We start from the raw sequence: 22011 nt of genomic DNA, 5'->3' as shown, positions 1-22011 counted from the left end.
CCCCCCCCTGCCTCAGACACACACACTCTGCTCTCATCCTGGCCCCCCCCCCCCCTGCCTCAGACACACACACTCTGCTCTCATCCTGCCCCCCCCCTGCCTCAGACACACACTCTGCTCTCATCCTGCCCCCCCCCCCCCCCCTGCCTCAGACACACACTCTGCTCTCATCCTGCCCCCCCCCCCCCCCTGCCTCAGACACACACACTCTGCTCTCATCTAGGCCTCCCTGCCTCAGACACACACTCTGCTCTCATCCTGCCCCCCCCCTGCCTCAGACACACACACTCTGCTCTCATCCTGGCCCCCCCTGCCTCAGACACACACTCTCTGCTCTCATCCTGCCCCCCCCCCCTGCCTCAGACACACACTCTCTGCTCTCATCCTGCCCCCCCCCCCCCTGCCTCAGACACACACACTCTGCTCTCATCCTGCCCCCCCCCCCCTGCCTCAGACACACACTCTCTGCTCTCATCCTGGCCCCCCTGCCTCAGACACACACACTCTGCTCTCATCCTGCCCCCCCCCCCCTGCCTCAGACACACACACTCTGCTCTCATCCTGCCCCCCCCCCCCTGCCTCAGACACACACACTCTGCTCTCATCCTGGCCCCCCTGCCTCAGACACACACACACTCTGCTCTCATCCTGCCCCCCTGCCTCAGACACACACACTCTGCTCTCATCCTGGCCCCCCTGCCTCAGACACACACACACTCTGCTCTCATCCTGGCCCCCCTGCCTCAGACACACACACTCTGCTCTCATCCTGCCCCCCCTGCCTCAGACACACACACTCTGCTCTCATCCTGCCCCCCCTGCCTCAGACACACACACTCTGCTCTCATCCTGCCCCCCCTGCCTCAGATACACACTCTGCTCTCATCCTGCCCCCCCCTGCCTCAGACACACACACACACTCTGCTCTCATCCTGGCCCCCCCCCCTGCCTCAGACACACACTCTGCTCTCATCCTGGCCCCCCTGCCTCAGACACACACACACTCTGCTCTCATCCTGGCCCCCCTGCCTCAGACACACACACACTCTGCTCTCATCCTGGCCCCCCCCTGCCTCAGACACACACACTCTGCTCTCATCCTGGCCCCCCCTGCCTCAGACACACACTCTGCTCTCATCCTGGCCCCCCCTGCCTCAGACACACACACTCTGCTCTCATCCTGGCCCCCCCCCCTGCCTCAGACACACACACACTCTGCTCTCATCCTGGCCCCCCCCTGCCTCAGACACACACTCTCCATTCAGCCTCTTCCTCGGCACACCGGAGATCTGCTAAGCCCGATAAGTCCAGTAATAAATGCTATTGATGCTGCACAGAAGCCCCACAGATAAGCCACCATATTGTGTTGACGTCAGCTATATGGAGGTTGGATGGTGCAGTCAGTACTGTGGACTCTGTAAAAACTACCTCTTTAGAAAAAAAAATCCAATTCGATCGCAGAGCTTTCTTTGTTATGATGTGATATGAAATTTCAATGGGCCATTTCCCCCCCTGCTGGGTTTCCCTGCATTCTTTATCTTTTTCTGAACTGTACATGTTTTTGTGTGCAAGTAGGAGCACATTTTTTTTTTAATGTTAAATGGAAATATTGATCCTTGGCTTGGCAAGACGAGGTATGGAATGCAAAATAGATCTTGTAAAATTGCAAAGCTATGTTCTTTGTCTCCCAAGAGAGAAATCCAATTAAATCAAATTGTTTTGATTTATTTTTATTTAGTATTTGATGAAGCTCTAAAGGGCTGCTATTAAACGGCAAATGTATCAACCTTGACGACGACACATTGAGAATTCTATTCTGTATTTTATTCTTCAAATTGGACTACTTGTGTTTGAGACTGTCTTTGACCTCTGTTAGATTTGGAGATAACCACCAAATCTCAGAGTAGCGCTGCCAAGCAGTGAAGTGCATTGATGTGAAAAATGGTCTTTTTGGAGCGAGGCCACAAGTTGACGTCTTGGTTTCTGGTAGGAGGGGGGGAGGGGTTCTGCACGCACATGCCCAGTCCTGCTGATCGAGATCTGACCGGAGCAGCAGCCATGTTGCCAACACATCACGTGACTCCTATAGGAGCAGGAGGGCTCGACGCGGCCAGCCCGTGTGTGTGTGTGTGTGTGTGTGTGTGTGTGTGTGTGTGTGTGCGCATTTCTGTGTGTGTTTGTGACACATTGTGTTCAAAAGAACTAGGTCACAATATCAGTGGGAGCAGAGGCTAAAGCACAGAGAGGCTGTTGGAAAGAAGATGACAGACGAGGCGAGATGCTCTCAGACTGAATCTTGGACCATGGCTGGATTGAAGGATGTCTTCTTCTCTGCATGTTTGCGATATGCTTTCTGTCCCACTCGGAGGGAGCTGGTGCTTCTGTCTGGGTTTGGATCTGGTCATGGCTTCCTTTTGCTGCACTGCTGAGTAGGGCCGAGTTGGCCTAAGAATCCAGTGGAGGAGAGGAGTGAGGAAGAGGAGAGGAGTGAGGAAGAGGAGAGGAGTGAGGAAGAGGATGAGGAAGGGATTTGTGCATCATCCGGCAGGTTGAAGCCTCCTGTCGCCTTTGAAAAGCAGCAGGATTCCACTGGCTAAGCTGTGCCTCGTAAAAGCAAGCAGGCCTTTGAAGAGCAACACTTCTGCATTGAACAACCATGGGAGCTGGGTTTGATCCTCGCCATTAATCGCTTCCAGATTGAGACAACTTGCTGTGCCTCTTAGCACAGCCGTGTGTGTGTGTGTGTGTGTGTGTGTGTGTGTGCGTGTGTGCGTGCGTGTGTGTGCGTGTGTGTGTGTGTGCGTGCGTGTGTGTGTGTGTGTTTTCAGCTTGGACGCAGCAACTAGTGTGCCCAGCAGAGTTTAGCTGAAAAGGTCTGAACAACAACAACGCCTGCTAATCCCTCTATACTAACCCGGCCTGTGTGTGGAATTTGCTTGTTGTGTTGTGGTGAGTTCTCACTCTGGATGTTCTGCTCCTCGTTGGTCCTCTCAGGTGTGAGCAGCCTCCAGAGGACGTCCAGCCAGCGCAGTGCCATGACCTACCAAAGAAGCAACCACCCTCTGAACAACACAGCCACCTACGGCGAGCCCTATCGTGCCACGCAGTACCGGCCCTGCGAGGCCAACTACGCCCGCCAGCCCGTTGTCATCATGGACGACGGCGCCGCCCGCTCGCCCTCCATAGACAGCATCCAGAAGGACCCCAGGTAGGCATTGGTCTCTTTGCCATGTAGCGCTGCATGTCTAAAGGGTCTTGAATGACTACAGGAATGTAGTCGGTGGTTAGCAGCTAGTGTAGTGTGTAGTGCGGAACCAGTCACCCGTAGGGACGACTTGTGCTTACAAGGCTGGTCTGTTCTGCTGGGTCAACACACTGGCGTCCTCTTACTATTCAAACAGAGAGCCCCCTGGGCAGCCATCCACGGCTGGAGCCATTAAGCTGCCTGCAGCACGCCTGACCACAACACAATAGATTCTCACATACAGTGAAGTGCTGCGTCTGCTCCTGTCAGACAGGCGTGGGGGGGGGGGGGGGGGGGCTTGACCCCTGACCTCGCACATTAGGAGCTCTGTTCACAGCCTTGTATGTTGCTGCAGCGTGGCAAACGGCTCTAAGCCAGAGCAGCAGGAGGGCCGTCATGACCCAGGTCCATTCCAGGACGTGCACCGGACTAAAAGGAACGCTGAACATTTTTCAACAGGTCCGCCTAGCAAGAGAAGTCTAGCACTTATTCTTATACATAAAAACCCTGGTACTGTTTTCAACATTGGCTATTTTTCATCCTGAGATATTTGGATTAAAAGAGTGTTTGATTGGCATGGGGTCATTTTTGTCACCTGGGTTGGAATAATCTTGCTGCTGCTCACTCTTCCATCATTAAACTGTGGACAGAAGTGAAGGAATGTACAGAGGTGACAGAGAAACAGCACTGCTTTCATTTGAATGGCTTGTGTGTGTAAAACAAAAGTTCTCAAGTGTAATGTGAGAACTCTCCAGACAAAACATTCTTCTCTTTGAAGCTTCCAAATGTCTGAAGGAAAAGAAATGTCTCCTTCATACAGAAAAGCAATAATCCAGCAGAGCCCAGGTGGGCTGCTCATATAGAACCGGACGTGAATATCATTTCCAGGGCTTAAATGTATCCGTCTCCCCCGAGGAGCTGAAGGAAGTCAGTGTGAGAAGAGATGAGGAGCTGAAGGAAGTCAGTGTGAGAAGAGATGAGGAGCTGAAGGAAGTCAGTGTGAGAAGAGATGAGGAGCTGAAGGAAGTCAGTGTGAGAAGAGATGAGGAGCTGAAGGAAGACAGTGTGAGAAGAGATGAGGAGCTGAAGGAAGACAGTGTGAGAAGAGAGGAGCTGAAGGAAGTCAGTGTGAGAAGAGATGAGGAGCTGAAGGAAGACAGTGTGAGAAGAGATGAGGAGCTGAAGGAAGTCAGTGTGAGAAGAGATGAGGAGCTGAAGGAAGTCAGTGTGAGAAGAGATGAGGAGCTGAAGGAAGTCAGTGTGAGAAGAGATGAGGAGCTGAAGGAAGTCAGTGTGAGAAGAGATGAGGAGCTGAAGGAAGTCAGTGTGAGAAGAGATGAGGAGCTGAAGGAAGTCAGTGTGAGAAGAGATGAGGAGCTGAAGGAAGACAGTGTGAGAAGAGATGAGGAGCTGAAGGAAGACAGTGTGAGAAGAGAGGAGCTGAAGGAAGACAGTGTGAGAAGAGATGAGGAGCTGAAGGAAGACAGTGTGAGAAGAGATGAGGAGCTGAAGGAAGTCAGTGTGAGAAGAGATGAGGAGCTGAAGGAAGTCAGTGTGAGAAGAGATGAGGAGCTGAAGGAAGACAGAGTGAGAAGAGATGAGGAGCTGAAGGAAGACAGTGTGAGAAGAGATGAGGAGCTGAAGGAAGTCAGTGTGAGAAGAGATGAGGAGCTGAAGGAAGTCAGTGTGAGAAGAGATGAGGAGCTGAAGGAAGTCAGTGTGAGAAGAGATGAGGAGCTGAAGGAAGACAGTGTGAGAAGAGATGAGGAGCTGAAGGAAGTCAGTGTGAGAAGAGATGAGGAGCTGAAGGAAGACAGTGTGAGAAGAGATGAGGAGCTGAAGGAAGACAGTGTGAGAAGAGATGAGGAGCTGAAGGAAGACAGTGTGAGAAGAGATGAGGAGCTGAAGGAAGACAGTGTGAGAAGAGATGAGGAGCTGAAGGAAGTCAGTGTGAGAAGAGATGAGGAGCTGAAGGAAGACAGTGTGAGAAGAGATGGATTTTCAGAGAAAGTCTGCGAGTGGTGTTGCTGGAGAGTTTGTTTTCGGTCTCTGTCACCCTGCTGATGCCTCTGTGCTCTGCCTGTGTGTTTCTAGGGAGTTTGTCATCCTGTTGATGCCTCTGTGCTCTGCCTGTGTGTTTCTAGGGAGTTTGTCACCCTGCTGATGCCTCTGTGCTCTGCCTGTGTGTTTCTAGGGAGTTTGTCATCCTGCTGATGCCTCTGTGCTCTGCCTGTGTGTTTCTAGGGAGTTTGTCATCCTGCTGATGCCTCTGTGCTCTGCCTGTGTGTTTCTAGGGAGTTTGTCATCCTGCTGATGCCTCTGTGCTCTGCCTGTGTGTTTCTAGGGAGTTTGTCATCCTGCTGATGCCTCTGTGCTCTGCCTGTGTGTTTCTAGGGAGTTTGTCATCCTGCTGATGCCTCTGTGCTCTGCCTGTGTGTTTCTAGGGAGTTTGTCATCCTGCTGATGCCTCTGTGCTCTGCCTGTGTGTTTCTAGGGAGTTTGTCACGCTGCTGATGCCTCTGTGCTCTGCCTGTGTGTTTCTAGGGAGTTTGTCATCCTGCTGATGCCTCTGTGCTCTGCCTGTGTGTTTCTAGGGAGTTTGTCACCCTGCTGATGCCTCTGTGCTCTGCCTGTGTGTTTCTAGGGAGTTTGTCACCCTGCTGATGCCTCTGTGCTCTGCCTGTGTGTTTCTAGGGAGTTTGTCATCCTGCTGATGCCTCTGTGCTCTGCCTGTGTGTTTCTAGGGAGTTTGTCATCCTGCTGATGCCTCTGTGCTCTGCCTGTGTGTTTCTAGGGAGTTTGTCACGCTGCTGATGCCTCTGTGCTCTGCCTGTGTGTTTCTAGGGAGTTTGTCACCCTGCTGATGCCTCTGTGCTCTGCCTGTGTGTTTCTAGGGAGTTTGCGTGGCGTGACCCGGAGTTGGCAGAGGTGATTCACATGCTGCAGCACCAGTTCCCCTCAGTGCAGGCCAACGCAGCCGCCTTCCTGCAGCACCTGTGCTTCGGCGATAACCGAGTCAAGGTTGAGGTGCGTACCACTGCTACCATCCTCTACCCAGCATGCACTGCTCACCACCTACATGCATTACCTCATTGTCTGATCCTCAGAACCCAGTCGTCTCTACTTCCACTCATCAGTACTCATCATATAGTATGTACTGTATGTATGTTGGATAAATAGGGCTGTACCGAATAGTTCGGCCATTCGAATATTCGTCCATAATGCTGACATTTGAATTCAACAAAATCTCAATTTGAATATTCATATTATATTCAAATGGAGGATTTATATGTTTTCATCATGATGTCATGGCAGACATTTGAATATTCCAGCGTGTAGCTTGCTAGCTTGCTAGCTTAGCGTTGTTGTTTCACAGCGGCGGAGGTAGTGAGAGCCACACGCAGAGAGCGCAAAGGGATTTCCCCTTCGCTCCGACTGAAATGGTCGCAGCCAATGGCAGAGGGTATCCCCACAGCCTGCTTCTGTCCAGTCAGACTAGTGTGTGTGTGTGTGTGTGTGTGCGTGCACGTGTGTGTGTGTGTGCGTGCACGTGTGTGTGTGTGTGTGTGTGTGTGTGTGTGTGTGTGTGTGTGTGTGTGTGTGTGTGTGTGTGCGTGCGTGCGTGCACATGTGTGTGTGTGTGTGTGTGTGTGTGTGTGTGTGCGTGCACATGTGTGTGTGCGTGCACGTGTGTGTGTGTGTTTGTGTGTGTGCGTGCACATGTGTGCGCACTGAACCTCTGTGACTCTTTCCCGGCCAACTCAATCCTTCTGCAGCCTCCCTCTTAAATGTCACAGCTTGGCAGGGAGCTTGTGCTGCCTCCAGACATGTCAGCTGAAAGAAACAACTAAAGCACAGCCACACACACACACCAGTGTTTCCCCTACCATTCTACAGGCCTGGCGGGCCCGCCAGGCCAACGGCGCCCCCGCCAGGCCAGAAAGAAATTGCAAAAAAAAAAAATAATAATAATAATAAAAAGATTTTTCGATTTTTGTCCCCAAAATCTCAGTAAACCTTTATGGCATACTATTACTACTGGTGTTGACAGTAATAGAAGATGCCAAATCAGTCAAAACAATAAGCATTTTGCTTTTAGGAGTATTGTGTCAGCGTGCAGCCCTGTTCCAAAACTTGTCAACGTGTGTCGTTGCCTGGGAAACACACATCCCATAATACAACTGTTCGCATCGCATCCTATAATAGTATGATGATACTTGGGATGCCATTGCGAACATAGATGCAAACTGATTAGCTAAAGGTTTAGCGTCGCCAGCGAGGGCCCCCACCGTTGCGGTCAGGGGACGTTTCGAAATCCCTCCAGGCCTGAACATTTTTCTAGGGGAAACACTGCACGCACACGCACACACACACACACACACACACACACACACACACACACACACACACACACACACACACACACACACCTCATGTCTTACCACAGCAGGCCAACTAAATAAACACCCAAAGCATACAGACACAGGCAAAAGCACATGCAGACACATGGTTGTGCAACAGAACAACAGAACACACACACAGACTGTAACCAAACACTGTTGTAATCTTCCATACTGACACATAAAGAGTCAAGCTCTTCCACACACCTACTGTACTTACTTTGAGTTGAGGTATGAAACAGCAGCAGATGTGTGGAATGTATTTTTCATCGTTAGAAGCCAAATGTCAACATATTCAAATCTATTCATACTACTGTACACCGCGATGCCATGAACAGCAGCGACCTTCTTTGATAGGACTCTTTTTTTCTGGGTTTCTTGTTCCCGTTTTAGCTCCAGATGGAACATTTACATTTTGTCTTTCAAGGCTTCATCATCTCCTGTGGTTATGGCTATTTTCAATGCTCACACATTAGCATGAAATTGTCCAGATAACTGGTATGAATACATTTCTGTGTGTATCTGGTCACATGAGTAGTGCTATGCTTCTCCTGTCATGGAGAAACCAAGATTAAGTCTAATAATAATGTCAGGCTTATTTGAAAAGAACACAAACATTCATCTCTCTTTTTTTATTTATTTTTATTTTAGAGTTTTCAAATATGCAAAAACAGTACAACTCATTCCCACTAAAACAAAAGAATACAAAAACAATCATGCAATTAAAAAAAAAAACTCATGACATACTTCTCACTGAGATACCTCAACCATGATATCTTTCTGCATGCTATTATTGGCCTATAATGGAGCCAGTTCAAACATGAATCTGTCTTATCTTTTGATGTCAGATTCTGAATGACTGTCTGGACTTTGATCCTCTGCCTTCTATGGTGTTTAGCTGTGTTAGTGGTCCGGGTCTTTTCCTGCCTGCTAATTGTGTGTGATGGCTCCTCAGGTGTGTCGACTAGGGGGAATCAAACACCTGGTGGACCTACTAGATCACAAGGTCCTGGAGGTCCAGAGGAACTCCTGCGGAGCTCTGAGGAACCTGGTTTACGGCAAAGCTATGGACGACAACAAGATCGCTGTGAAGAACGCAGGGGGCATCCCTGCTCTGCTGCGCCTGCTGAGGAAGACCGTGGACGCAGAAGTGCGCGAGCTTGTCACAGGTAAGTGTGAGCACATGCTGCAAGTGTGTGTGTGTGTGTGTAGTGGGGATGCGTGTGCTTATGTTAAACTGTGTGATGAACTCGCTAAGCTTGACTGTGTGTGTTTTCTCCCTCGTATAGAGGGTATGCACCGACGTCACTTTCTCGCCAGAACACACCCCCTCAGTCGGACTGAGAGGCAAAAACATGGCTGCCTTTATTTATTAGGGGAAAACCGGGAGTAAAACGCATGATTATCTGCTCAAATGAAAGGCATTTGGACTCCACACTGATCCTTAGAACTTACCAACAGGGTTCGTACAAAGTCGTGAAAGTTTGGAGAATGCTTGATTTGAACCGTCATGTTTTCAAGGTTAGGAATATGCTTGAATTTGAATATCCTCCTTGAAAAGTGCTTGATTTTCAACATAATCTGGTGTTTTTCATCGACACATTACAATCACTCATGTAAACCACAAATCTTTTAATACCTGAAATGAGATGATGCTGTCGTGATCTTCATTGTCTCCTGGCATCTGACACAAGACACAGAGTGGAGTGGACCGCGGAGTGGACCGGAGCTGGATTGACTGATGCGGGCCGCACAATGAAAAGGGCCGTTTTTCTGTTCAGCTCCGCTCCGCTCCACTCCGTGTCATGAGGGCCACCATCTGCTCTCATTGCTGTGAAAGTGCTTGAATTGGACTGTTGAAAAGCTGTAGGAACCCTGTAGCAAAGACCCACTGGTCCATGTGGACATTGACATGTGGCCAGGAATCAGGTTTCTTGACATTTATATACAGACAGACCTTCATAATAGCGCGTCGCACCGTGCGTCATGTTACTAACCTAACATGACAGCGAATGTCCAGGAAAAAACACAGGCTGCCAAACACCGCAAAATGACAGTAACCTACTGTACTTATCAGGCCTCAGGACTGTTGTTAGCTAACAAGCAGTTAGGACTTAAGGCTGCTTTATGCTCACCATGCCGTGAAGGGCACGGGGGTGGAGCGAGGGCCGGGCGCGTCAAATGACGTACATTTGTTGGGCGTGGTTGGGCGCTACCTCCGTAGGGCGCCCACCGTGTACCTGAAGATTTTTCTCACAGCGCGACCTCCGCACGGCTTCTCTCCAAACATGGCCGCTTTCAAGCCACTGAGCCCTGAACACTGAGCTGTGTTTTCACCACATTTCTTGACCCATGTGGTAGGCTATAAACTTTGATTTGCAACTGTTCGTTTTTAGTCATTTCACCAAGTAAATGTGTTGTGTTGAGAGCATGATTGAGAGAGATTGAAAGCAGCACAGAGTAGTAGGCTATCAGGGCTGAGAACTGGTAACGGCTTTCAGTAAAAACAAGTTTGGTGATTCCCTCATGTGCTGATGTGCGGTCGTTTGAGAGTGAAAGCACACTCAGTACTGCACATAATAGCGTTTCATTGCGACTTTTCACGGGCTGTTCTCACTATTTACCATTGTACAATAAATGCTGATCACTTGGCTGATCACTTCTGAGTATAAAAGCATCTGCCCCAGCGCGAGGTCCGCACGTGACTTGCGGAGCTCCACCTCGCGGAGCCTTGCTCGAGTATAATGAGCCCTTTAGGAGTCCCTTACTATGATGGTTTGTGTTAGATATGGTATCCATCAGTCATATCCACAGACAGCTGATCGCTACATGGATTTATTCGTACAGGAGATGGTTTCTGAAACGGTACAGTGAGTGTATGCCCAGCTTTATTCTCCGGGTTGCTGATGTTAACAACTTATTGCAAAAAGGAATAAAAAGCTTGAGCCTGGAGGGTTTTCCTGATTCAGCCATATATGTACACTTGACACAACGTGCCACCACAATTTCAGAACTTGTATTTCACTACATGGCAAAAGTAGCAAAATTTTCATTTAAAAGTGCTTAATTTCTGTGCAACAAAAGCTGTGTTAAAGCCCCAAAAGTAAACACACATTTGAAACAAATCTAAGTATTCTACAACACATGTCAGCCATTTGAAATATAATTTGGTCAATTCTGACCTCTCTTAGCTACACCACAGCATTGTAAACATTTATAGTGCATCAGGAAAGGAAAACAACTCTAACATTCTTTCTTGTTTAGAACCTAGCACAGTATTAAATCTACTACTGTAAAAAAAATGACAAAAAAACGACTGTAAACATTTGAACCATATTTCTTGTTTAGAACCTAGCTAGCTACATCACACATCTCCTGAAAAACCATTTATAATGCATCTTTCTTGATTAGCTACATCACAGCGCCATCTCCTGAAAAACATTAATATTGCACCTTTCTTGTGGCTACATCACAGCATCTCCTGAAAAACATTTATAGTGGATCTGACTGGTTTAGCTCACTTTAGCTAGATCACATCAGTGATCTACAACCAGTCGGGTGTAATAAGTAAATGAGGTTTAATTGTTAAAAGAAAAGAAAAAAAAAGTGTCGAACTCATTCGCGGGCCAGTTGAATAGCCCTGCTCTGCCCTGTATTACCCAGGCACCCTCCCCACCCCCACCACCACCACCACCATGTGATTCTTCCATGTGATGTTCCACTCTATCATGCTTCTCCATCTGGTGCCGGAAAGGAAGCACAGTCACATTCCCCACTATCCAGCATCATCTCCCTGCATTATTCAGAGGTCTGTGTCCATGTCAGATCCTCAGGAGATCCTCCGCGGGGTTTCAGCAGGACAGGAACATTACCCGACATGGCCAGGAGAGGCTGAATGATTAACCTGGCTAACCTAGGGGGTGCTTTAGGGGAAGATAGCATCACTGTGCTGGGCGGGTTCCTCGTACGTCTTGATCTGCTCTCTACTTTGAATATGGTTATGGTCGTCTCACGTCAATGTGTGTCTGTCATACCTAGTTGTTCCTAGTGTGTTTAAGAATCAGCGTAACAGTAAAGCTGATGCCAGTGCAGTGGCTCATATTTCATAGTCTAGCCTTAGCCTAACATTATGAGCATTGTTTATCTTTTGTTTTCAGTGATTCTTCCTTGGGTTGCAGCTATTGCTTTCAGTAGTTTTTATGATGTAAGCCAGGGGTGTTCACAGTCTGAGACTGTGGGCCTCCCCTCAGACTAAGCTTGGAAACAAGCGCCTCCCCCTCCCTCTTGGTTGACTTGAGTTTAGTTTTGAGCTATTTGGCTGTTTTTACTAAAGGAGGCCCACAGTCTCAGACTCTGAAAACCCCTGGCTTACATCATAAAAACTACTGAAAGCAATAGCTGCAACCCAAGGAAGAATCACTGAAAACAAAAGATAAACAATGCTCATAATGTTAGGCTAGACAATGAAATATGAGCCACTGGCATTATGTTATTGCTGTTTGACATACTTCAGCCGACACCAAATGCAAAAAAATGGTCTGTTTGACTGAAGGCATTTCTTTGCTTTTGACTCTGGGAAAGTGGGAAAAACAGAAGAATTCCCCAGTAAACTACTGTATCTCTGAACTATCTCTTTAAGCAAATCACACACATTTAGGCTATTCTATGTGATATCATTTTGATAACTAATGTAATGGCTAATGTATTTTTTTGCTTTTTACTTCCATTCACTGAGCCTCCCCTGAAACAGTTTGGGAGCCCCACTGGCGAGGCCCACCTCCCACTTTGAGAACCTCTGATGTAAGCAAATAAATAACAGCGCATTTCCAAGGCGTGTATTGAGTCTGTGGAGAGATTCTGTCCCCGACATTCTCTTCTTCAGACCTGTTTGTGCTCTCCGCATTGCACACTATGCACTTTAGCTGTGTTTGTGTGTTGTCTGAGCTCCACAAACAAGCTTTAAAATCCATGTTGTTTAGGATCAAGGCGCAGTATTACAGAAATAAGCAAGCCAAGACGTTTGGCTCCCAGGTGGCTGAGTCAGCAGTTTGTGCTGAGCACCAGCCCCCCCCCCCCCCCCCCCCCCCCGCTCAACATGGTATGGTCCCCCGCTCAACATGGTATGGTCCCCTGCTCAACATGGTATGGTCTCAGGTTACTACAGTCCAACAGTCCCCCGAAGGCAAAGCATCCAGACGGAGCACGAGCACAGGGCAGCAGCCACACAGCACTGTGTTTGTAATGGTTGTATAACATCCTGCCTCCAGTCTCTCCTGTTTCAATGATCATTCTGTTTACTTGATGCATCATGCCAAAGGAGAAAATAATCAACTGACTGAACGCAAGCTTCCCCGTTTCAAAGTTTAGGCAATATTTGAAAAGGAATTTGCGGCTGCTTATTTTATTTTAATGACTTGCATTTTTTTTTTGTTTATTTTACGATATAAACATCAGTGATACAACAGATGACATAATGACATCATTCTCTATTTCAAAAGCAACACAAACTCCCCGTTTTCCACCACTACCCAACAAGAGAGGTCAATCTGCATCGAGAGTGGCCTATGTATAAAGCTATTACCCAGAAGACATTTACTAACGAGACAAAATATATAATAATACAATCCAAAGACACTGTACAAAAGAATATGTCTCACATGAAAAGGCTTTCTTCCACCTCATCTGTACCCTGACGCTTTTATAAAAGAAATATACATGCCCCACATGAGGAGATAATCTCCGTCCTGTCCTGCATCCTATATATAACATGCAGCTACTTTTCCCAATTCAGTCTCCCAGTCCTGAAAAGGAGGCTCTCCAGGCATCTTCCAGTTCCTGAGAGTCATTTTCCGTCCAATCATAATAGCTGTGGCTTTCCAGCCAATCATAATAGCTGTAGCTTTCCGTCCAATCATAATAGCTGTGGCTGCTTATTAATGGAGGTTTTCCCAGTGTTCCAGCAAGTCATACATGCAGGATCCTTTTCAACATCAGTTGTTTTCTACACCATCATTGACAGTGGTGGTGTAGTTAGGGATTGTTTGTTGGTGGTCATGATTAACGGTCCGCATCAACAGGGCTGAATCATTGACAGTGGTGGTGTAGTCAGGAATGTCATACCGAATCGACCTGGATAGCTAGGCTTAGATAGTGAGGTAATATGCAGTTGTGCGGTGGTAGCATGGAGGGGGGTGTTTCCAGGACGCTGGATTACACCGTTAAGCCTTCTTGAGGTGTCGTGGGCCTAACTTAACGAAACGTCGGTGAAGGAAGGTGCCCACTTGAAAACCCCAATGACATGCTTCATACTGCTGTTGGCTAGGGTAGGTAACTGGTGATTTGTGTCTTGTTTATTAGTTTGTTAGCCTGTTAGCTTGTTTTATTCTGGATTGGGCTTCTAAATGTGTTTTTCCTCGGATTTTGGCACAAGGGATAGTAACATCTTGTCCTGTGTATTAATTAATACTCCAAGCCGGCGTTTTTTATGGGTGGAAACCACTTTCACACTTCAGCCTCCACCTCCCTGTTCTCCTTTCATTCACACTTCAGCCTCCACCTCCCTGTTCTCCTTTCATTCACACTTCAGCCTCCACCTCCCTGTTCTCCTTTCATTCACACTTCAGCCTCCACCTCCCTGTTCTCCTTTCATTCACACTTCAGCCTCCACCTCCCTGTTCTCCTTTCATTCACATTTCAGCCTCCACCTCCCTGTTCTCCTTTCATTCACACTTCAGCCTCCACCTCCCTGTTCTCCTTTCATTCACACTTCAGCCTCCACCTCCCTGTTCTCCTTTCATTCACACTTCAGCCTCCACCTCCCTGTTCTCCTTTCATTCACATTTCAGCCTCCACCTCCCTGTTCTCCTTTCATTCACACTTCAGCCTCCACCTCCCTGTTCTCCTTTCATTCACATTTCAGCCTCCACCTCCCTGTTCTCCTTTCATTCACATTTCAGCCTCCACCTCCCTGTTCTCCTTTCATTCACACTTCAGCCTCCACCTCCCTGTTCTCCTTTCATTCACACTTCAGCCTCCACCTCCCTGTTCTCCTTTCATTCACATTTCAGCCTCCACCTCCCTGTTCTCCTTTCATTCACATTTCAGCCTCCACCTCCCTGTTCTCCTTTCATTCACATTTCAGCCTCCACCTCCCTGTTCTCCTTTCATTCACATTTCAGCCTCCACCTCCCTGTTCTCCTTTCATTCACATTTCAGCCTCCACCTCCCTGTTCTCCTTTCATTCACATTTCAGCCTCCACCTCCCTGTTCTCCTTTCATTCACATTTCAGCCTCCACCTCCCTGTTCTCCTTTCATTCACATTTCAGCCTCCACCTCCCTGTTCTCCTTTCATTCACATTTCAGCCTCCACCTCCCTGTTCTCCTTTCATTCACACTTCAGCCTCCACCTCCCTGTTCTCCTTTCATTCACATTTCAGCCTCCACCTCCCTGTTCTCCTTTCATTCACATTTCACATGTGTCGCCCAATCACAATCAGCAGCTTTGAGGATCCTCTAGTCAGAGAGCTGCTGTGGCTAATTGGTACTACTGGCTCCAGGACTGCGAGCAATCAGAGAAGGTCAACACTGTTGCATCACCTCTGGTTAATCACGCTCAATGAAGCAGCCACAGAAAGTGCTTTCAGCTCCCACACCACAGCACTAACGAGAGCTGACAGAGATCATGTCTTAGCATCCCATCAACATCTCTCTCCACTTGTAAAACAATCTTTTCATGTGTTCAAGTAAAACATCTTTTCAAGCAGCACTAGTGTTTAGGGCTGTGCAATAAAATCCATACGGCAATATACTTTTTTCCGCAATACTGTATCGATATTTCAGAAAAATATCGTGATATATCGCCATATTGATTTTTTTTGCACAGTCGTGTATTCAGTGACACAATAAGAATACTTTTTATTTCAGTGCGTTCAGTAAGACACTCAACACTCAGTAGTTTTGACTAAATGTGTCCACTAAGTTATCAATATAAAGTGATGTACATATTATTACACTACCTGGGTGGTACACAGTGTGTTGTATTTTCAGCTCTATTTTTTAATTTTCAGTCAATTATGTAGATTATTGCAATATATCGCAATATGTATTGTATCGCAATGTATCGTGATACAATCGTATCGCGACTCATGGTCCTTGCCAATACCCAGCCCTACTAGTGTTGTAGAGCAGTGGTCCTCAACCTGGGGGTCGCGAGATTATTTTGGGGGGTCGCGGGGCGGCTGCCCAAAAATGCAAAAAGAAAAGAAAAAATCAGTTATCTTGTGTGGCAGACTGACTCTGGCACTCAACAGGTGCAGCTAATTAACTACTATGCCTAACAGGCTCCAAACACGGTGGACGGTGGGGTTCGCGGACCCCAAACATATTTTTTGTGGGGGTCCCGGTTCAAAAAGCTAGGAAGCTAGCCAGCCAGTTGTCAGAACTTGGAACTATTAGAACTTATTAGACTATGAGGTTCCCATCGTGTCAATGGCTTGTTCTAACTCCGCGGCGAGGTCTTGGGTGCTAGCAATGCTCCATGAGAGCTAGCTAGCTACGGAGCAGGTGATGTCTCACAGTGCCCAGGTCAGAGGGTCATGTTGTGGGGACAGACGAGGCACAGCTTGCCCTCCCTGGTGGTTCAGCAGCTGTTGTGCTCGTGGCTCTGTCGTCCTCACACACAGCCCCGCCTCCCAGCACTGTGCACTATGCAAGCTACTTTATTTTAGTGGCTGGATGATTTTAACGAGGTATTTGGTGAGTAGCTAACAGGCAGTAATCGTAACGAGAGTGAAAGAACAAAATATAATACGCCTCCAAAACAATCTCAACTCAAACGAGAGAAAAGTGCCTAGAATCAATGTGTTTTTTCTTCGTTGGTCTTAAAGTCTGATTGCAATGAGCACCTCTGTACAACACGTTGATGCCAGGGCAGCATTCCTCCTCTGCGTTTGACAATTAGCCACGGAGCTGACCATGTTTACTTTGTATTAGCTGAGGCCTGTTGGGAAATAAGGTAGTCTGAGTTCCACTCTGACTGAAACACACCCAAACGCATGAAGCCAGGCAGACAACAGCCTCTGCTGCTGCTGCTGCTGCACACGATGGCTTGCAGATTGTCATCTAGCCCATCTGACTGCAGTCACTGTCATTTTACACTCAGCTGCAGCAGCTCCCACAATGTAAAAAACTCTTCTGATTGAAAGCTGTTTATACAGCTCTGACCCTCCTGACCTCAATGCAAAATAGTATTCAATGTCAAATACATACTGTACACTGACATACACATACATACACTGACATACATACTGTACACTGACTGAAGAGCACACTTTCTTAACTCTATCCTGTCACTCTGTTTTCTGTGATTTTGACCACAACATATTCCTCGCTAGATTGACCTAATCATACAGTTTGATGCAAACTACATGAATCAAGGTCAAACAACCCGTTGTTGGGAACCTTTGATTTCTTTCAGTGTGAGTATGTACTGAGTATGTAGTGTACTACTTCTGTAACTACCATTTTATTTATTTACCGTAGTTATCTAGCTATTTATTTAGCTATTTAGATATTTAGTTATTTTTCTTTATTTTTTTTATTTGTATCTTTTCAAACTAAGGCTACACTGAAAAATAAGTTCAACCACATCCAAACTATATAAGACGGAATGACACCAATAATATACACACCACCCGGTATTACAGTCATGATCCCTTGGTTTGGTTTGGGAGGAGGAATCAGCAGAACTCAGTTGAAAAGTTGAGAAACTTGCTTACTTTCTTACTGACCCAAAAATAAGTACAATTCTGAAGTATTTGAGGTATTTGAGCTGAATGTTTTTGTGCTCGTGAGTCTGACTGCTGGATAGATAACATGCAACACGGTGAGCTTGACATGCACCCATGATGCAAACAGATTCCCTCTGAGCCAAGTAGTTCCCTAACCCCGTTATCTCTAGCCAATCAACCAGCTGGCCACGCCTTCTCTGCATCCAATCAGAGCGCAGGAAACCCACTGTCCTCAGCCACTTCATTTCAGCACACAATAGATGAAGAAGCTGACCCAACATGTCATTATGACTGGAAGAGCCGGATCAGTGCTTCAGCGACTGTTAGTAACACTCCAACTTCATATTTCTCTAACTCTTCTGCTCTGCAGCTCTCTCTCTCTCTCTCTCTCTCTCTCTTTCTCTCCTCTCTCTCCTCTCTCGGTCTCTCTCTCTCTCTCTCTCGGTCTCTCTCCTCTCTCTCTCTCTCCTCTCTCTCTTTCTCTCTCTCTCTCCTCTCTCGGTCTCTCTCTCTCTCTCTCTCTCTCTCTCTCTCTCGGGGTTAGTTCTGGACAGGCCATTGCCCCTGGTGTCACAGCCGTGTTTACCTTGGGCCAGTGTTCCCTAGCCAGGCCAGAGCACCAGAGAACAGCATGTGACTGAGCAGAGAGCAAGGCTTAGGACAGTTCACACACACACACACACACACACACACACACACACACACACACACACACACCCCCCACACACACACACACACTCAGGTCTGCTCCATATGACTGTCTGCTGTGACTTATAGCGAGCGTTGCAGCACTGACAGCGTTGTCAGTCACACCTCAGTGGGTTGGCCTGTGGATTTCTCCATGGAGCCGGTGTGAAAGCCTGCAGAGAACAGGTCGTCTCTCCAAATGGACTTTTAAAGGCGATGTGGAGGAACGTAAAGAAAAGGGGGGGATGGATTGAGGAGTTGATAACATCCAGGAAACTGGGTCAGCGCCGGGCCTGAGAAGTTGACACCAAGCTGTATGTGTTCTCACTGCTTTAGTGTCTCTATCTCAGCCCAGTGGTTCTGAGACAGCCTTCATTCTTAGCTGTGGCGTTTGTCACGAATCACACGTCTTCTGCCATCGTTTAAGGATCCTTCTCCTAACAGCTTTTAAAACCGTTTGATTTAGTGTGTATAAGGATAATGGCCAGTGAAAGTACTCTGGATGAAATGGGTGGAAGAGGTGCTGTAATGTGTCCGTCTCAAATGTCTTGCTGGCCCTGTGTCTGAACAGGGCCCCTGGGCACTGTGTCTGAACAGGGCCCCTGGGCCATATTACAGACTGTTATCATCTCCATTGGTTTAATTAGAGAGACGCGGGACAGCGAGCAGAAAGGAAATAAACATTGAGGTTGAAATCGAAGTCAGGAGAGATACACTATTCTTGCCCTCCATCACAGAGGCATCCTGATATACATACATACATACATACATACATACATATAAACATACATACATACATATACATACATACATACATACATACATACATACATATAAACATACATACATACATATACATACATACATACATACATACGTTATATATATACATGTATATATACATACATACATATATACATACATATATATATGTATGTCCATATATATATATATTCATGTACATTCAATGTAAACTCTTATTTAACTCCGTCTGTAAATCTCATGTAAATCCAACGTAAATTCATATTTATCATCCACAGAACACTTCACCACTCATGTACATATTGTATATATTTACTCGATTTGATTGCAGTTGCAACTTTGTGATTGTCTTTAGTTATCTTCCTACTTCTTATCTCTGTATATTGATGTAACCGCTACGCTGCATACAGACACTAAGACAAATTCCTCGTATAACTTGCATACTGTGGCAATAAAAGTCATTCTGATTCTGATATATATACATACATACATATAAATATGCATACATAAACATACATACATACATACATACATACATACATACATACATACATATATACATACATACACACATACATACATTGTATATATATACATACATACATACATACATATATACATACATACATGCACAAGAATACACACATAAAGACTGTGTGTGTATATTGTGTGATGTGTTTTACGCTTCAAGCCAATATTAGTTGAGTAACGCTTAAGTAAAAAACAGTGGCAAAATGTGAGGTGTTTTTCTGCAGAACACGGGCAGGGAGTTCGTGTTCGTGTACCAAGCGTGTTTACTTCATAACTCAACGACTAAACACGCTTGGTACAAACCTCAAACGCCACTGGCCTTGGCAGAGATCATGGAGTCATTTGGTTGTGGCAGTAGTAGTAGTAGTAGTAGACACATTTCCCTTGGGATAAATAAAATAATCTTGAATCTTGAATGTTGATTCTTAGCTAGCTACACAGCCTTGCTTGTGTCTGTCCAGTAGATCTAAGCTCCTGCAGTATATTAGCACTGCCCCAGGATGGTGACTTACTGGTGCCCTGAAGGAAGCTGCCTGGGCCTTGCTACAAGCTTTGCACAAAGAGACGTCTAATACTTGGAAGAACATGCTAGTATACGCTGCCTAATCCTGGACAGATGCAGCATCAAAGGCTTGCCTGGACTACATATGATTGTCGGTGGTCACCAAAAGTGTATTTGATGAATGAAACGATGGCATGATATCTGGGGACTTTACATGATTTATATTTCATTTCAAATGTTTGAGCCAAACCTTATGGATCCCCCCTTCCTTTTTTCAATTTCAAGCAAATAATCTTTGCCCAGGGCATATTCTGCTGTGATGATAACGTTTGATGCAAATCTGTCTATGCTGCCTATTTTCTCTTGGGTTCTGTGTGTGTGTGTGTGTGTGTGTGTGTGTGTGTGTGTGTGTGTGTGTGTGTGTGTGTGTGTGTGTGTGTGTGCGCACACGCGCGCTTGTTTAGGTGTGTGTATAAAAAGCCCAGGTTGTTGCTATCTCTGTTGGTTTACCCTAACTGTCCATGACAGCTGTCCTAACGGCCGGTTTTCGAGCCTGTTCCTCACTGCCTGTGTTTGCGCGTGCACGTGTGTGTGTGTGTTTGCGTGTGCACGTGTGTGTGTGTGTCCACAGGGGTGCTGTGGAACCTGTCGTCATGTGACGCTGTCAAGATGACAATCATTCGTGACGCCTTAACGACCCTGACCAACACTGTGATCATCCCTCACTCTGGATGGAGCAGCTCCGCCTTCGACGACGACCACAAGCTCAAGTTCCACTCCTCCCTGGTGCTGAGGAACACCTCCGGCTGTCTGAGGCAAGCAACCACCTGGTGCACACACTGGGCACTAGCACCCCCCTGTGGGCTGTTGAAGCTATTGCATCTGCTGTGAAATGAGCTAATATACTGTGCAAATGAGCAACAACTATGCAATGTTGCCTTTGAATAAAACGAAGAATAATGTCGTAAACAAAGCCAAACATGAGCACCAACAACATAACTTGTTAAAGAAATGCCGACAATAAGTGTCACTTGCCTGGCTAACAGTGTCAGAGTGGTGTATCGTTCATATTATACACACTCCCTTTGACATTTTTGGCACTTCAACAGACCAATTACAATACATGAGTTCTGAAAGTCCATTGGGTCTGTTTACTCAAATGGCTCGAATTGTGTCCTCTCCGTTTTAAAGCAATCATCGTTTCATAGACGATCTTTCATAGATAGTCTATTACAGTGAAAGAGGATGCAGTACTCACACTCACAGTCAGTCTCCTGGGGCTTGTTCCTTGAAGACGCTGTGCTGGATTTGGAGCGCAGCCTCTAATTGGTGACAGCCAATCAAGCTGTGTGTGTGTGTGTCTGTGCGTGTGTGCGTACGTACATGCACTGTGTGAGTGTGTGTGTGTGTGCATACATGCACTGCATGAGTGTGTGTGTGTGTGTGTGTGCGTGCGTGCATGCTTGTGTGTGTGAGTGTGTACATGCACTGCGTGTGTGTGTGTGGCGTGTGTGTGTGTGTGAGTGTGAGCACACTGTTAGTTCTTATTTACTCAGCAAAGTGCTTATAATGACTTCAGTCAGACCTCACACACACTTCATACATTATGGATGCTGCTGGGGGTGGTAAAGCCCACACAACACATTCAAGTGGAACACACACACACACACACACACACACACACACACACACACACACACATTGTTCTCATTTAGTGTATTTGTTTATGTATATTTCAGTCAGTCTTTTACAGTATCTGTTGAGCAAAGCCGCAAATCAAAGCCCTAACCCCAATTTGGAAAAAGCTGATTATTGTGTGAGTGGTTAAGGCAGAGGCTGCATTTGACTTTCTATTCTTGTCGTCTGTCATTTTATTTTATTTATTTTTTCTGAATTTTCCCCCTTTTTTTCTCCCAAATTTTACTTTTGTACTAATTTTTCCCCCTGCTGCCTCGGTCGCTGCTCCACCCTCTGCCGATCTGGGGAGACCCGTAGACTAGCGCCTCCTCCGACAGTGCTAGTGCAGCAACCAGGCCACCCCCAATCTGGCTTCCCTCCCCCAGACACAGCCAATCGTGCTTGTATGGACGCCGGAG

The 22011-nt window shown here is 46.8% G+C and overlaps 1 protein-coding gene across 3 annotated transcripts in view; it reads left to right on the top strand.

Annotated features, from left to right (window-relative positions):
- The window catches only part of LOC310781274 (plakophilin-4-like), a 170354-nt gene that overhangs the window by 124387 nt on the left and 23956 nt on the right, over positions 1–22011 (top strand). For all 3 annotated transcript variants that reach the window (XM_083641863.1, XM_083641864.1, XM_083641862.1), the window contains exons 9-12: positions 2995–3208; positions 6139–6271; positions 8600–8813; positions 20547–20730. In XM_083641863.1, coding sequence (XP_083497989.1) covers positions 2995–3208; positions 6139–6271; positions 8600–8813; positions 20547–20730 — 745 coding nt within the window. The remainder of the gene's footprint in view (positions 1–2994; positions 3209–6138; positions 6272–8599; positions 8814–20546; positions 20731–22011) is intronic.

Source organism: Poromitra crassiceps (genome assembly GCF_964638095.1).
Source record: "Poromitra crassiceps genome assembly, chromosome: 8".
NCBI classification, from domain to species: domain Eukaryota; kingdom Metazoa; phylum Chordata; class Actinopteri; order Beryciformes; family Melamphaidae; genus Poromitra; species Poromitra crassiceps.
The sequence above is the reverse complement of the archived record's forward strand: the minus strand, read 5'-3'. Positions and strand labels throughout refer to the sequence as shown.